Source organism: Musca vetustissima, unplaced genomic scaffold (genome assembly GCF_032173495.1).
Source record: "Musca vetustissima isolate MV318-11 ecotype Yass unplaced genomic scaffold, APGP_CSIRO_Mvet_v1 utg97036, whole genome shotgun sequence".
NCBI lineage: Eukaryota > Metazoa > Arthropoda > Insecta > Diptera > Muscidae > Musca > Musca vetustissima.
In genome coordinates, this window is record NW_026879677.1 from 175,691 (window position 1) to 194,117 (window position 18,427).

At 35.4% G+C, this 18,427-nt stretch overlaps 1 protein-coding gene across 1 annotated transcript; it reads right to left on the minus strand.

Annotated features, from left to right (window-relative positions):
- Positions 1-1,054: 1,054 nt before the first annotated feature.
- On the minus strand, positions 1,055-14,410 carry LOC133324712 (uncharacterized). The gene is made up of 7 exons (XM_061533554.1): positions 14,394-14,410; positions 14,057-14,322; positions 13,616-13,995; positions 9,846-11,047; positions 3,610-5,121; positions 1,285-1,852; positions 1,055-1,198 (listed from the first exon to the last, which is right to left on the minus strand). The coding sequence occupies exons 1-7, from the start codon at positions 14,408-14,410 to the stop codon at positions 1,055-1,057; spliced, it is 4,089 nt and encodes a 1,362-aa protein (XP_061389538.1).
- Positions 14,411-18,427: the final 4,017 nt, after the last annotated feature.

The window sequence follows — 18,427 nt, forward strand, 5'->3', positions numbered from 1 at the left end:
CTGACCAGCATCTGGCAACCGGTCTTGAATAATTCGGCTGGTAACCCATCGGCTCCTGCTGCTTTGTTGTTCTTGAGTCGATTAATTGCTTTTATGACCTCATCTTTGCTACCATCATCTCTTATTGGTTCTAGGGTATATTCTTCAACGCCACTATTTGACACCAGAAGCTTTTCCAAATCCTCCTTCCAGATCCAAATTCAAACATTATGCAACGTGAATGGGTTGTGTCCATAGAGGATTCGGCGATAGGTGATTCGGCTTAGCTTCTTGTCCAATAGGAATAGGCGGTTGCACCATCCTGATCTTAGTTGAGCTAAGACTACTCATCGAAGCCCTCGACATCGTCGACATGAACGCCTTAATTAACGACATCTTAAACTCTACATTGCCAAACATAATTAACTATTGGTTATGTGCCAGCTAAGCCGACTCACCTATCGCCGAATTCTCTATGTACACAATCCATTAAAATGCAACATTTTTGAATTTGGAGATAGAGAACCAGTACCAGACAATCCATAACCCACAATATGTATTTCGTTGGTACAACAACAAAGAACTATGCCATCAACTTCAGTCGAACTTGGTGTATTCATATTAGTTATGTTTTATGACTTATTGGAGTGATTGAATTTTTGTTTCCACGTCAATACCATAAATATTCGACACCGATTCCTCTTAAGCTATACTCTATTACTAGCTAGGTCATACCAATATTAAACGCCAAAATTGGCATGACCTAACTTCTATCATTTTTATTGTATACAAATTAAAAAAAGTTGTTTATAAAAATAATGTCAAAGTCTATTTCATGCAGTGATCAGGATTTGGACCCAATGTAGGATATGTTCGCAAACGTTGCAATTCCAAAATTGTTCTCAGCTCCATAATGTGAGCATAGTCATGGCGCACTGTGTCTATAAGCTGGCTACGCTTTTTGAGTTTTTCCATTCTGTGGATAACAATAAATGTAAAGATATCAGCTACAAAATTAAAATTCACTAATACAATTCTGACATACTTCTCATTTTGTTCCCTTCGCCGTTTATCCTCAAATCAAAGCATTGATATCATTTATATCATCCACATGCATCAGTATGCAATTCTGAAGTTTCTCCATTGAACCCATTATGTTAAGTTCCACCTGTCCCATAGTTAAGCGCAGTTCCAGGGTTTGATTTTGAACGGATTTGAGCTGGAAAAGACAAGAGAGTACAGTTCATTTCAGATAATTTAAAAAAAAATCAAAACGACTGAACCGATTTAATTCAAAATACTCACATATTCCTCCTGAGCCTCCTGCAATTGCCGCTGAGCTTCCGTCTTTGTGTTTTTCAAATTTTGCAATTCCTTGGAAAAATAATTCATTCCAGCTATCGAATCAGCTAATTGCAAATTAACCGCTTTTATTCTCAGCTCAATTTCGATCTTTTGACGTCTCATTTTTGTCAGCTGTTCCCAGTGTCGTGATTCCAAAGTATTTGTCATATTCCCAACATCATCAAGCGATGTCAATGTATCCAAATATTCGGTGACATCTTTCGGCAATGGAAATGGATATTTCGGCAATGCTTTAGTATTTACCCTTGCGGATAGTTCTTTACACATTAGGGTAGAGTGAAGAATTTTCGGTGGCATTTTTGGACGTTTCTTGAAGATCTTATTCATCTCTGGTCCCATATGCTGTGGAATCATATTGAGATATTGGGTCTTGAATTGACGTTCAATGACACGATCACGTTGCATTAAGGTTTCGCCCTTGGCCTTGAGCTCTTCAACAGATTTACTCCAACATTCTGAGAGTTTGGTATAGCGCAGAACATATTCGCTGATTTTGTCGATGTTGGCTCTGAAATCAAAATATTATAAACAAATTAGAACATATCTGCGGTATTAAGGTTGCACTCCAGTCCCGAATTTTCTAACCGGACTAAATACATGTAAGTAGGAGATGATGAATACCAAGTAACGGTCATGATTGGCTTTAACATGGCGAAGCCCTGGCTCTTATTGGCCCCTCTTTTATCTCAATTGTGGACACTGACCTCCCCGCGATGTCACCTGTGGTAGCTATTTTCATCATCCGTTGAAATAGTGAGCTGATATGTGCCATGAGTTCACCCATAAGAACTGTAAACAAATGGGTTGAGGCGTCGGGTTAGTTGCCCACACTGGGAAAACCCCTCCTACTATGAAAAAGCAACGAAAAAAAGAACGACCCTCGCAAACGTAAAAAGGACCACGATCTGCGAATATGCACTTGGAATGTGCGCACTTTGTAGAGAAACATCAGATGACGGCATGAGGTTGATTGACTTCGCGGCAGCAAATACATGGTAGTTAGAAGCACCAGATTCAATCATCTCGATATATACAAGGCCACATGGACTTCTCCCGATCGAACAACGAGAAATCTAATCGATCTTGTTGTGATAGACGGAAGGCATTTATTCAGTGTTTTAGGCGTTCGATCGATCCGAGGAGCGAATATCGATTCGGACCATTACCTAGTAGCAGCCAAGGTTCCCACTTGTCTTAATGTAGCCGCAAAGGTTCGATCCAACACAACACGGAAACTTGACGGCGAAAAGCTGCAAACACAACAGGTAGCAGAAGCCTACTCCGCTCAACTTACCGACCTGCTTAACGAAAGCACTTCTTGTCCCGATAATAATATAGAAGCACAATGGCAAAGAATGACCCACTCCCTAAAAACTGCAGCAATAGCAACACTTGGGTACCAAAAACCACAATCAAGAAACCCGTGGTACGATCAAGAGTGTCGTAATGCTACTGATGTGAAAAACGCAGCGTATAGGGCAACCCTGCAGACAGTAGCAACACGTAATACGATGGAGAATTATCGGGAGAAAAGCTGATAGGAGAAACGTATTTTCACAACGTACAGGTTTCACAATGAAGTGCGGACATTTTACCATTTTTTTAAAACATCAAACCGAAGGCTCTGGTGCAGGTACATCCTCCTGTAGAGCTGAAGAAAGAAACCTGGTGACAGATACAGACAACGTGTTGAGGATCTGGAAGGATCATTTTGCAAAGCTACTGGTATCAAATAGTAGCGGCGAAGAAGATACATCAGAACCAATAAGAGATGACGGTATATAGTGTATACCACGTATTCAAGATGAGGTCAGAATAGCAATCAATCGGCTAAAGAAGAATAAAGCTGTTTTTCAAGACTGGTTGTCAGATATGGTCAATGACATCATTGTACCATACCAATGCGGCCTCAGACCTGGCAAATCCACCACTAGATCTTGAATCTGCGCCAAATCCTGGAAAAGACCCACGAAAAACACATCGACACATTCCACCAATTCGTCGACTATAAAGCCGCATTCGACAGCCCTATCCGTTCAGAGGTTTATAAAGCCATGTCTGCGTGCGAATGAAAGTTCTGCCACAAGCCAGCTAAGTAAGTAACAAAGGATAAAAATCCTACTGACAAACATATTAACAGTCGGTACATAATATATAAGTTTTACCATATAAGGGTCCCGACAGATTTTAGATAGTTTAAAGATTCATTTCATGATGAAGGGAATACCAAAATTGTTTCAAATGTTCCTCGCCAATATGACTTACCTCAACAGTGATATCCTCTTTAGCCACTGCAACTTCTTAAAGTACATAACTTTGATATTTAAATTCCTCAGCCGGACATGTTTTATGGCAAAATCATATTTCAGCTTGATTATCATCATTTGTGTGATTTGTTCATTTAGTTTCAAAATATAATTCGATTTCATTTCATTAACCCGAGCATCATTTTCTGTCAGAATTTTCAAATATTTTCTACGATCTTCGGTAAGTATTCGCACCTTCTCCTCATACTCCCTCAATGCTTTCTGGTCTTCCAATGTGTATTCGGTGACTTCTTTCTTTAACATAAATTCTGGAATTGGTATTTCCTTTTTAATTTCCTCCTCCCATAGTTTTTCCAAGACACCATCCATCATGATCATTAAAGAACGGACCCAAAAATCCACCGACCATAGCAGAAGACGACCATGTTTTACGGTGGTTATTTCAGCTTTCTTTTTACGTCGATTAATAGCCTTGATTTCGGAATCATCGACTTCCATAATACGCTGAATGAATTCATCGTTGCTCCATTCGGGCACCGAGAGTTTAGGCGGTTGAAAGGTATCCATTTTGAGTAGTCGCAACATACAATTCATATTGTCATAAATTTTATTCAGGGTATTATTTGTGCTCAATATTGCCTCCATAAGTTCGAATTTAATTTTTCTAATATCCTCAAATCGTTTGTTAAATTCTTCCTTTAAGCGATCCGTTAGGAGTATACGTACTTTGGCATCGTGATTATACATTTGATTGGCTGTCACACTATCAATATCCTGCAGTGCCAATTCATCGGAAATGATGTGGTCATAAGCCGAACCTTGTATATAGAGATACTTGCGTTTCTTCGTAGCTTGGACCACGACCCTACCAATACTTTCATTATCTCCCGATGCCTCCTGCAACTCCATTAATTCCTCATCTTCCTCATTCTCCTCATCGATATTTTCCACACCATAAAAACGATACAAATCGTATAGCTTAGCAAACCGATCATTACTTCTCCTCATGCCATAATTTTCAAATGAAAAATTCGAAAATATTGCCCGCACTTTAAAGGTAATACTATTCGAATTTGCCATTATCAAATTTCGAATCCAATCACGTATACGTGACTGATCTTCTATGGCCCGTTCAAGGGAATTCTTTTCAACTTCACACAGCTTTTGAGCTTCAGACAGCAGTATTTCTAACCACTTGTGATGTAAACAGAATTTCTTGTAAATGCCATGAGTTTTCCCCGTCACTGATATGTCGTAATCTATAAGTTCGGTTACTTCTTTGGCGAATTCTTGAATTTGCTGCAGCAGTTGATCTCTAGCTTGAATTTCTTCGGGTGTATGCTCGACTATGACATCGGAACGAATGGATTCAATTTGCATTGTGTGAACTTCTTTATGTTCCATAGTTTGGATTTCAGAATTGAGGTATATATTCTCCGTCAGTGGAACTACTGAGGAGTCAATTTTCATTACTTTTATACCACCAGCTGAATAGAGATACACCAGATACCTAAAATTGGAATTAAAATTTTTATTAGAATTATTAATAAAATTGTATCGTATTATAATATCGAAATACTTATGAAACAAATATGAATTTTCCAGAACGAATTTTTACACTCTCATTTATTGAAATGATGCTTTTAACCCACTTGAAAGAAGATCTTACTCTACAAAATAATGCTGTTAAATATTCTGATGTACTAAAATAGGCTATATCGATATTTTTTTCCAGGAGACTTTGTAATCCACTGGATCCCAGATATATTAAAATAAATCCATATTTAATGTAATTTTTCTGAAATATCGAAATACCGAAAATGTCAGTTTACTGTAGCAGTCATATTCATGCAAAATGTTTATGTCCCCGGATTTAGTTAACCCAGTGGGTTTCAATGCAAAATGTCAAATAAATCCCAATTTTCCACGTAGAGAAAATTGAAACATTTTGACATATATTAACATTCACAAGTTAATCGGTCATCTTGGAACTTGACCTGACTAGGGACAAAGGACACTTTTGTAAAAAATTATCTCATTATGAACAGGCGATGTTTCTCAACAGTAAATCTTAAAAAAAATTTCCGTTTGGCTACGTCAACGGAGATCAGCAAAGACACATAGGTAAAACGTTTGCTAAGTTTGTCTGGGAGAACTTTTTCTATCTGCCTTAAAATACCTAAAATTGGTCGGGACATTTTATATGTTCTATATCATTCTAAAATGGTGGTTCTGAGAAAATTAAATAACAATTTACAGATACTGAGGTCACAACGGCAACTTCTTTGGGAAAATTGGATTAAGAGTTTTAACTACCGAAATAGGGGCAGAACTTTCATATAAAGGCAATGTGAACACATGGTCCAATATCAGAAATGTTCTGCAAAAGTTTGTTTAATCTCCATTAACTCCAAATGCCAAATTACAGTCCCTTCGGTTCAAAAAAGGTGTTTAGTTCGGCTAGGCGAACTTTTAATACCCTCCACCATAGGTATACTGACTGTAATGAAGGTTTCAACTTCACGATGCCTAAATGTGGATCGATATAGCTCATTTCCGAAAATCACCATTAAGTTTTTTTATTTCATTCCTTTCCTTTATATTGAGACTACCAGTAAAAAGGGGCGAATATTATTAATGTTTGGTACGGAGATTTGCTACCATGGTACCGTTATGTAGAATGGGTGGATTTAGTACCCAGCATGCCAAATTACAGCCAATTCGATCGAAAAACTTGCCAAAAATCCTCAAGGTCCAGGTATGGGGCTACCGCAAAAAGTGGACCGATATTGATTATTTTTAATGAGGAGATTTCGTAAAAATTGGGAGTACAAAATACCAAATTACAACTATTTCGGTAGGAAAGGTCCAGTTATATGGGAGGGAAATCAATATTTATAATTTTGAATAGGTATATTTGTTACCCAATGAGAACACCAAACACTAATTTCCAGATAATTCGGTTAAAAATAATGCAAATTTGGAGGAACCGTTATATGTAGCCACCAAAATGTGGACCGATAGAGCCCATCTTCGCCCATCTCAAATTGCAGACAATAGGTAACCCTATGCAAAATTTTAGCACCTTATCTCAATTCCTTCAAAAGATAGCGTGATTACAAAAGATGCACTGGCAGGGCTAGACCGTCAAAGAATTTTACCCCGATCAAGAATATATATACTTTATAGAATCAGAAATGAATATGTCGATGAGTTACAAACGGAATGACAAAATTAATATACCCTCTATACTATGGTGGAAGGTATACAAATAGGGTGGTACCGTTATATGGGAGCTATATCAAAACGTATATCCCATTTCACCTAATTAGCCAGAAGAGACAGCAGGCCAAGCGTGCCCAGAATCATGGATCTCTTCTGTTATCTTTACCGATAGGTTGTCAGACATACCGAGAGTGATAGGACAAATTAGAGAACTGCGTTATTTTTCGGCAAGATATGCCGCGAAGCTAGTACCTTAATAAAGACTTCAAATTGTCGGTAAACTGCCACAACGTTCACAATGCACAGTGCCACGACCGCGGCCAAAAATGGTCAAAACCAAGTACCCCGGAGGACAAATACTCCAATTAGTATAAATATGAAATTTTACATCGATATATCGAGTAGTTTTGTCTCTACAAAGGTTCAAATCTGATAATTATTTATAAACTGATGTTTTACCATATTTTCGAAAAATGGGTGTGTTTTTCTGATGCTCAAATATTTGAGTATTCAAATTAACGGTTATTATAAAAGTGTTTATTTTAGTTGCTGTGGATGTAAAAACTAGGATTCGCTTTAGTTTGTATGTATATAGATATCATATGGTGTATACAGTCGTCCACACTTGTAGTACTTAATTCATCAAATTTGTAAACCAAATTTTGAAATCAGTGGAGCAGAAAAAAAGTTTAAAAAAGGTTAGCTCTAATTTTTTTTTTTATTTGAGTGGTAAAAAGTGTGTTTTTTGAGGAATAAAAAAAATTAGCTGCGGAATCCTGCGGTCCTAAGAGTTATTTAACTTTTTTGGTGATCACCTTATGAAAAAATATGGCATATTCACGAAATGGTTAGAAGCGAATGTTATGTTACGTATACAATTAAATAAGTTATTGAGGGTCAAATAGGAAGGAGAAAATGGATTCAGAACATAGTAATAATACAATATTTTACATAAAATGTGCAATTAAGTGGTGAAAACGTTATTCGAAGAGGAGATATGGGAGAATTGGTTTTAAAATATAGCTTTTAAATAAATTTTCAGTCAGTTTGAAGATTATACTTATTTATCAGATCATTTGAAACATAATCTTATAATCTAAATTTATAGGTCGCACATGAATTACCTTTGTGGAAAGTTCATACATACAGAAAAATATTAGTTCATGGCATGGGATATGCAAAGTGCAGTACAATACCTTTTGAGCGACTTTCACAAGATGCTAACAAGTCATGTCAACAAATAATTAGTAGCAGCCCGAACTTTTGTTAAAGCCGAGTTAAATAAGGATTTTATTTAGTATTTTATATTACAATCCGACCTTGTAATATCCTTAAACAGTCATAAAGTAAAGGGCCGAGATTATAATGTGGATGATACTAAATCGTACATTTGGGAAAACAATATTATATATATATATATATATATATCTGGTGTGTGGTTTGAAAATGTTGTGAATGATAAAAAAAGTAATTTATTAATTATTAAAGGATATCAAATATTTGTTATATTATAATAAAAATAACAAAAATAAAACTACTATACTTAATTTGGCTGTATATAACGATTTTATAGTACAGAAAGTTAAATTTGTAGGGACTTTTGGTATGGTAGGTACCTGAAATATGGGCCAACAACTAAATTACAACACCTATTACCGTCTTCGCCCAAATTTGATGTAATTTGGACGAAGACATGAACATTTTCGTGGAATTTGGATAAATATAAACTATTTATAGGTCCAAAAATCGGATTTTTCAAGACCCTTTGTATTGTAGGTATATCAAATCTTGGTCCGATCTACCCAGTTTTTGGTCAGTTGCTTTATAGGCCTTATTAAATGTAAATTGGCAATTTTATTTGAATATTAAAGATTTTATAGGACAAAAAGGGTGGCATTCTCAAGACCCATTATATGGGAGGTATACCAAATATTGGCCCGACATATCCAATTTTTTTGTCAGGTGCTCTTTGGGCCAATAATAAGCACATGTACCAAATTTCATAACCTTACGATAACTCCTTCTATTTTTGGCCGCTGTTTATATGAACTCGCGACATAGTGCGATGTGGGTGCACACAAGTTTGAATCACACAAGCCAACCCCATTTTCGTCGTCTGTATCAAAGATTCATGTGGTATTATTTCTATACCGTTGCATATCATCAGATTGAATTACAAAAGCAACACGTCCTCAAGGACATTTAGAAAAGCTCTTTCCGGTCAAGTTTATAGGGTTGAAAATGTCCTGCTGCGAGACGAAAAACTGAGAATAATGCTATGTTAGCAGCATTTGTGCAGAGAAGATTTCTTTGAAATATATATTTAAAATATCTGAATCGTTTGGGAACTTTATATATGGCGGTCTATGTAATTGTAAACTTTTGGTAGGAAAATTTGACATCCAATGAGAAAATGCGTCCATAATGTCCAAAATACCAAATAAGTATTCCTTATATTGGCGCAATCGTAAACTGTGTGCTAATATTAATAAGTTTTGGTAGGATAACTTGAAAGCTTTGCTATACAATGACAATCAAAAGTACTAAATTACATCCAATTTGATTGAAACCGTGACAGACTTCCCACAATACCGAATAATGGGTAAAATGCGTTATTAAATAAAAACTCAAAATATCAAATTATATACAATTCGGTTGAATTACGTGCCAAAAATCCAAAAAACCGAATATTAGGGAGGTACAGTTATATATGGGCTGTACGTCGACTGATATATTCCATTTTCAATTCCAGGAAAAGTAACAACGAATGTGCAACATTTCAAAGCTTTATCTTAAATATTGAAAGCTCTATCGAGATTTTATTAGTCGGACAGATAGACGGACGGAAATGCACATATCCACACATAATTTTAATCTGGCCAAGAATATATTATACATTATGGGGTCTCCACTGAATATTTCGAATAATGACAATTTTAATATATTTTATTATATTTTTAATATTCCAAAGGTTATAAAATTTCATGTATTCATTAAATTTTAACTTACTTCGAATTCAAGGACTCCATGACCTTTTGCACCACCCTGGGATGATATTTATTTTGCAGCATTTGTCCAATGGCATAAGGTTTCGTTGATTTCTTATGAGTACGAAAATGCACATATGTACCATCTATGCCCCATGTCAAAAGATTTCTTGCGCCAGATATACCAATAATATTACACAAATGTGGTGTTTGCATCGATGACAACAACAACAATTCGTTTGTTTTACTATTCAAATTCAAAATATCTATAATGCAGGATTCCAGACGCACACCCATAAATTCCACAATATCCTTTGCGGGTACCAATACATCGCTTATATCTCGATATGCATGTGGAAGTTCATAATCATGGCGTATTATTTCCTTTTTCTTCAGATTCCACGAAAAACACCAAAGCTCACGAGCATGAGGTATTTTGAGTTCCTCATCACGATTTACGAACATTAAAGCTCGGTGACCATCAGACAAAAAGAATTTACTAACATTAATTGCTTCGGGTACTTTTATAAGTGGAGCCATTTCGAAGAATTTGTTTTGCTGAAAATCTGCTTTCACCAAATAAAAGTCATAGTAAATATTGTGATATAAGGCCACATCATCAAGAAGTTGTATTCCAGCCAAAGCATAACCATTATCGGTTTCTATAACTCCCACTTCTTGGGGTTCCGAAACATTGGCATAATTTAGAAAATGCAACTTCCCAGTAGATGTTCCCACTACCACATAGGGTTCCACATTGTGTCCGACAATCGTATTGGCATCGGGAATTTCCAATTCAGAGTAAATATTTATCTTGTCCATTTCCACTGCTCTCAGTCTATTTCCATAGGTCAGTTGTACAAGACATTCCTCTTTTACGGCTTTCAAAATTACAAAATCAATGCAGTTCTGGTTGAAAGTGTAAAGGTCCGTTAAGACTGGCTGATCGTTAGAGGTGTCAAATTGATAGAGATTTCCTAAATCGCCAGAAGCAAATATATCACCATTTATATTGGAAATTATCTTGAAAATTTCAATATTCAGAAAATCGTTGACTATCCATTCTGCCGTCCACACATTTATCTTTTTCTTTATGTAATATATTGCATCTTTGCAGTGGACCAGTAGACCTTGTTTATGACTACTGAGTTGATATTGTTTTGGTGCGTCTTCGGTATTGTCCACGGACCATTGAGGTTTTAGGAAAAATTGACCAACTTGGACCTGAAAACAAGAAATATGGAAACAAATTAACAAAAAGTTATTAAAGAAAGTATAGTTGAAACTCGGGACCGACTGATAACTTACACAACTACAACTAGACTTTATCTTTCTATAGACCTAAGTTTTGAGCTTAGGCAAACGTTCGCGATAATTATTTCATACCCACACACCCTTATTTGATTGATATCTAGTATTGATATCTAAACTATATTATAATATGTAGATGTTCGAATTTAAAGGTTAAAATATTCACTAGGTATTATTGCTGGTATTACTTTTGATGCGAATTTCTCTAAGATTTTCAACATAGGTGAACTGAAATATATAAAAAACGAAATCCTATTCGGACAATATTTTTTTCATTGCAAATATCGGCAAATTTTAATGGGAATTTTTCCTAAAATCTCATATCTTAAACGTAAATTATTAATTTTATGATGGGAAAATTGTGCTGAAAATCTAAAATGTCGATGATATGTCACAAAGTGAACCATGAAAATTACAGCCATTTCAGTTGAAAATTTTCCAAACTCTAAAAAAATGGGGGGTGTTGTTCTATGGGAACTATGTTTAAACATGAACGGATGTAGCCCATTTTGCTACTTGACCTTCCAGCAGACAAAAGATAAACGTTTTAACAATATGTATGAGTTATAAACGGAAAAGCGAACAAATTTTACCCTCCATAAGTCGAAGCCGAACAACCAAATTATAGACACTTAGGTCGAATGATGTATATGGACTATTACCAAACATCGACATATATTGAACTTTTATTCACTAAACACTGTATGAGTTGCAGAGTATCTACCAAAATGCCCATATCATAACGTGGAATTATGTATGTTGAACATATTCATCGAATGAGCCTTATACCTTTCACTTCCGAGTGACAGACACGCCTTATGGGGGGAGAAAATAACAAATTTAAAATAGATTCTATAATTCCATAAACCCATATTCCATAATCGTACAAAAAATATAAGTGTCTCCAGTTTGGAAGAAGTCAGCTGGTCAGAAGCCAGTAGGTCAATAGGAAATAAACCAGTAAAGAAAGTTCAAAAGTCGGACGGGGTGGAGGTTCCCTTAAGTTGTGAGTTACAGGGTGTTAAAAATGGAAGTGAACAAAGAGAAAATTCGGTAGATTTTAAGTTTTTCTTTGACAAAAGCGACGTTCGATCTTCGGACTTCATCTAGATTTGGTAAAGGTAATGGTTGTACAAAGTTTGGTTCAAGGCGGACACTCCATTCGCCTGTTATCAAATTGAATACCACAAGTGCAAATTTCCAAAGCCCAATTCTATCCAAATTTCAGAATTCCTGTTCTATCGGATCATCAAAGTCCTAATCGTATCTTACATTTGACCCGTTAGAACAATTTTCCATATCTAACTACATCACAAAATCCAATAGTAATACTTTTTTCCAATTTCAGCATTCCAGATCTATCGGTTCATCCAATTCCAAATTTAGTGGACCCAAATTTCAAGATTCTAGCTTCAGTCGCTTCGTCTGGGCGTTGACGAATCGTTAAGTCAATCATACAGTCCGTCAATCACGTAGCTCTTTTATTAATATAGACGTACGGATAATTAATATAGACGTTCGGAGTCGACTTATGAGTCGGATAGAAACCAAACATTCCTGATTGCACTACAAGGCAAAATGTTATCCCACTCTTCGGTTTGAAACTAGCTTGTCATGTAGATAATGTCGTTATGCTTATTGGGCAACGTAATTTAAATCCCTGATGTTAAAAAAATATATTTTTCCCTAATTTTCTCTTTAGATGGGTAATATAAAGTAGCCATATATTAATTCGGAATATAAATTAGTATTTTTACAATAAAGACGAAGGTTGGACATCTTTAACACTAGAAAGACGGGAATTTTGTATACACCTATATTGCCTAAAATCGGTAAAAATGACCTCATTCTGAAAGAATTTTTATTGTGTAAAGAAATTTTTTTAATATTTTTTTTCATTATTTACAATCATACAAAACGGTGTTATTATTTTGAAAAATAGGAGCGCGGACGAAATGTTCGAAGAAGAGGAAGTCTTTACTCTAAGAGTGAAATCGACTGGAAATATAAAATTTATTTTTCCCGAGTTGTGTGTTCGTCTGTGTTTCTAGAGTAGCAAACGATGTTGTTGTACTGATCTGGTCATATAAGAAATTTACTTTATACAATAATACAAGTAGTTTGATTATTTAATATTTCACAAAAGGTCAAAATGACCGCTTTTAGGCAATATAGGTATAGCACATGTGAATACGGGGAATCAAAGAGGGGAGGAAGCAGCTACTATGATTAATAAACGTAGTTCTAAGTGGTACAAAAAGCCACCAAATTTTAAAAAGCTAGGTCATAATATACACAATTGTTTTTGTACTTGAAATTGAAAAACGGTCAAAATGACTGCCTTCGGCAATATAGTGTTAAGAACCGGAGGTTTGAATTTTAGTCCAAAGATCTACAAGGTAAAACCAATGGTTTCTCGTAGACAGCCATTGGTTATACGTTTCTAAAATATTATCTATGCCATTCTACTACGATACTCACCATTGATACTGCACCAAAATTATCCACAATATATAAATTATTATCCTCACCATAACACAGTGATAGAGCATTGCACAATGCATACTCTGTGCCCAGAGTGATATGTGATATTTCATGCAAATTTACATCTGTTGCCGAGTAACACATTTCCCAAATCATTAATTGATGATTCCATTCGGAATATTGAACAATTTGTGGGATATGATGTCCGGAACATTGCAGAGAATATGACAATGACTCCTTCATGGTGGCCACTTGACACAGCAATTGACCGGTACGAAAATTCCAAATACAAATGGTGTAATGCGGATAACCAGACAAAGCGATCAACAAATCGTATTCGGTGAAATGGAGATCCACAAAGGTTAAAATGTCATTAGCTGGAAGAGGATAACAAATGTCAGGATTTAAGTTGTTTATACCAACATTTCATTTACTTACATGTGAACACAGCATACTTGCTTAATTGTGGATATTGTATAATGTGTATGGCGGGTCGTAAGACCACCTCCGAAAATGCAACCAGCGAAAAACGATTATGACCCGTTATTGTTGATATACTTAGACCTTGTGCTGGACTTTCGGCTTTGTAGTAACTAATTGCCTTAGTTTTCAAGTCACTGAAACACAAAATATTATCGCACAAGGTGCACACCGCTTCCGTACCCACATTTACCAGACTTTTAGCTGTGGCAAATGAAGTCCATCTGTATTTTCAGTTGGAAATACTAAAACATTTAGAATAATTGATGAAAATCTCTAAAATGAATGCACTTACGAAACTGTTAGGGCCATTTTGTTGTTAGTCCTTTTTATTATTCTAAATATTTTATTTTCCGATTTTTGTTGTGAATATTTTGAAGTTTGTGAAGTCGATGTATTGTTTGTTATTTTTTCGATTTGTTTGTGATTGCCATGGTAAAAGTGCTATACATGAGCCGTTAATACAGTGTGCGGTCATGTGTATTAATACAGTTCACAAAATGTTTTATTATTTTATTGCAGTCGTATTTGACAGCAAACTCATTTGTAAAGGCTATATTCCTTGTGCACACCATGTGGTGCAGTACGTCTGTAAAGTAGACAACATTATTTTTATGTTCCTACATGAATGTAAAATTAATTTTAACCTTAAGAATGCGATAGAAGTATTAACGAATACATATGACCTTTAAAAATAGAGCATATACTGATGTTGGGTGTGGTTTGGCATTTCGAATTCTCAGATGATAAAATACGTTCTGGGAAAAATTATCAATACAGAGGTGGATGTTTCGATATAGCCCTGATTTATGGAGTTTGTCCCATTTTTAGATGTTTTGAAGGTGTAAGACCTGGTTTCCAACTGAAGCGGATGTCGATTAAAATTTTGGATTCACAGAAAATAAAAGGTTTCTTATCAGGGAATACTAAATGTACACCAATGCTTGTCACCAATGAACGACCATTCACATTTTGAAGCTGTCATAGTTTAAAAACTCTTAATAGAAATTGTTCTTTATATGCCAATGTTTTCATATAACTCCAATATTGATTAAATATATTTGGGGTTATCATTATATTGATATGCCTATGATATGCCTAAATGCTGACCTATATATTTCATTGTCGTCAGGTTCGAGATTTTTATCACGATATCTTTAGATGGCGGGATGATTACAACAGATGTCTAAATCGTCTTAGAATTCCATACTTTGTTGGGTAAAAACAGACAATTTCGAGTAACGACTATCCCCTACATTATGGTAGAATACGCCTATATGGGGATCTATAAACGTCATTCTAAGTCTGCTGTACCAAATTTCGTCCAAATCGACAGATATATATGGACATTAGTAAATCATTTACATTAAATCGGACCAAAATATATATGGGAGCTATATCTAAATCTGAACTGATTTTCACGAAACATAGCATACATCATTATAGATTCAATTAAGTACGATCTGCCGAATTTAGTGCAAATCGAAAGATATATAGGGACTTTGATGCACCATTTATATTAAATCGGACGAAACTATATATGGGGGCTATATTTAAATCTGAACCGATTTTAACGAAACTTAACACACATATTTCTAGACTCATTTCAGTACGCTATACCAATTTTCGTTGAAATCGAATGATATATAGGGACTTTGGTGCACCGTTTACATTAAATCAGACGAAATATATATGGAAGCTATATCGAAATCTGAACAAAATTTTTCCAATTTCAATAGCGTTCGTACTTGGGCCAAACAAATGAGCTGTACCAAATTTCATCAAAATCGGATCATAAATGCGACCTGTACTTTTTTACAATTTAACACCAACAGACGGACGGACATTCATAAATCGACTCAAAAAGTTATTCTATGCATATTCTCAAAAGGAACGATGTGTCTATCTCGTTTCCTTTTGTATGTTACAAACATATGCACGAAGACATAGTACCCTGTACCATAGGGTGTTGAAGGGTGTAAAGACTGAACAACGTGGCCGTAGACGTAGCACTACAAATTTGGAAGATAGGCGTATGGTACAGTAATATGAACCCTTCAGCGTCCTCGGAAATAATAAAAACTTATTTAAATAAACCAGTGAGCGGAGCAGTATAGTCGGACGGGGCCGACCATACGATACCCTACACAACTTCCACGGAACTCTAACTTTCTGCGGATGTTTATTCTGAGCCTGGGCAATAGTTCGCGATATTTGCACCCTATTGCCCGATTAGAGGTCAACAGCGCCTCTTCCTACACAGACACATATTCCGAATATTACTAATATTCAGTACAGCCCCTCTAATTACTTGTCCAGATTCCCTTCACCGTGGGCTGTGTTGTGATGTTCGGCTTATAATTGTGGCCTATAGATCGACTCGAAAAACACACAAAAAAATAACTTTTTGCTCCACTTCATCCCAAAATTATTATCTAATCATCACCGAAAATTATAGGCGTTGTCTTTGACCATACCTGGACCCTCGTGGAAAATGTCAAACCGATTAGAGCTATATTTTCGCCTTCCAGTGTGGAAATTGGTTACTAAATAATATCTCAGTACGTAAGCACCTGTAAATATTTAAGTGTAACTCCCACATCCGAGTACATGCGACAATATAATTGGTATCAATTTAAAGGCCAATCACTCCTCTTAGATATACTATCAACTTTTCGGGTCTATGTTCTTCATGAGTAAATTAATACGCTATAGAATACAATTTTTGTAATTTGTCAAACAAAAGTCAGGGTATATTTGGCCCGCTAAATATTGGCCGATCTTCATTAAAAAAGAGGCATACTTATTCTTTGGCTCGATAGCCTTCTCCATGTTAATTTTCTCGATGTTTGGACCATAATTGCGGCGTCTGGAGCGACCAGAAAATCAGACCAAAATAAAGTTTTTGGTTCATTTCATCCCTTTACCAAAAACAATAGGGGTCTTCATTGGCCCAAACCCATCCTACATGCAAAATTTCGTAAAGATTGGTCCATAACTGTGGCCTGTATCGTGTTTACAAATTATAATGGAGAGACGGACGGACACACATGTCTAGATCGACTCATTCAACTTTTCGTTATATTGTTGTTACATGATTTCAATTTGGCAAATATTTTGCAATTTTTTCTGTATTTTTCCATATTTTCTCATCAACCTGTTGGCCCGAGTGACAGAGTGAGTATTAACCCAAATACATTGACCGCAAATATTTTTGTAGTTTGTTTTGAAAACAAACAAATTTGTAATTCATTCAACATGACTTTATTGGCAACATTGAGAGTATCGCAACGTATCGTATCGACTATGCAGAATTTCTATGACAAAGGCAATTTTGTTCAAGTGGAATATGTTAAAAATCCATATGTACATACCAACAAACAAATACCCACATGCGGATGTGTGTTTGAATGTTCCGAATATTCGTGTATGAATCAATTTCAAACGTATTGCCAATATTTCATAACAGGTTTTAGTTTTAGCCGCAACATATGCTGCCATCCAATCTCAGCCAGAAAGGATAAAAACATTGAAAACTGCAGAAATACAAATCCTGTTAAAAACTATTCGGGATATGTGGAAAATGGGTGGGAGTGTGTGTGTTTGTGAGTGTTATGTGCACCCTCATATACTTGTCTACATCTGCTAAGCTTTTGAGCGTTTTAGAGTTTTGTGGTTAGCATAAAAGTGCTTATTCGTTCAAATGCCACAGCAAAAAGTCATTGGCAAATGTGAATACAATTGAGATTTATTTCGTCGAGAGAAACAAATCCAATTAAGAAATTTAAAACAAACTGTGCGTATGTGTGTGTGTGAAACTCCTGACGCATAATATGTAAATTTTTAGGTTTTTATTTAAAAACAAAGACAAATATTTCGAAAGTATATTAAAATAATAATAAGTGAGTGTGTGACGAGAAATGTTTACGTATGCAGGCAAACCATTTGTTTGGTTTCAGAAAAATGACAACGCAGACAAAATTTTTATGAAAGCGTTTCCTCACTTGCAAGCATTGGATTGTTTGAAACCACATAGCCAAAGAAGAACATAACTTTGCGGTTGCACACACAATATTTTGGAGTATTTTAATAATCACAAGAAGAATAAAAAACTATAATTAAAATCTTTCGCATTCTCTTAAAGTCAACGCAAAATAATAATAAACAAATTATGGTGTTGGGTTTTTTTGTACTAACATATTCAAATACCATTCTGTTAACAAATACAAAGGAACTTAGCAAGTTTTACTGTGCGTACAAACTTGCTAAGCTCCTTTGTACTTTTTAATAATTTGTTCTATTTATGTTATTTAATTTATTAATATCAAG

Bases quoted from the DNA above. Each gene is read 5' to 3' on its own strand.
- LOC133324712 (XM_061533554.1), bottom strand. The intron at 13,996-14,056 runs GTAAGTAAATGA...ATCCTCTTCCAG, and splicing joins CAAGTATGCTGTGTTCACAT to CTAATGACATTTTAACCTTT. The intron at 5,122-9,845 runs GTAAGTTAAAAT...TTCCAATTTTAG, and splicing joins ATGGAGTCCTTGAATTCGAA to GTATCTGGTGTATCTCTATT.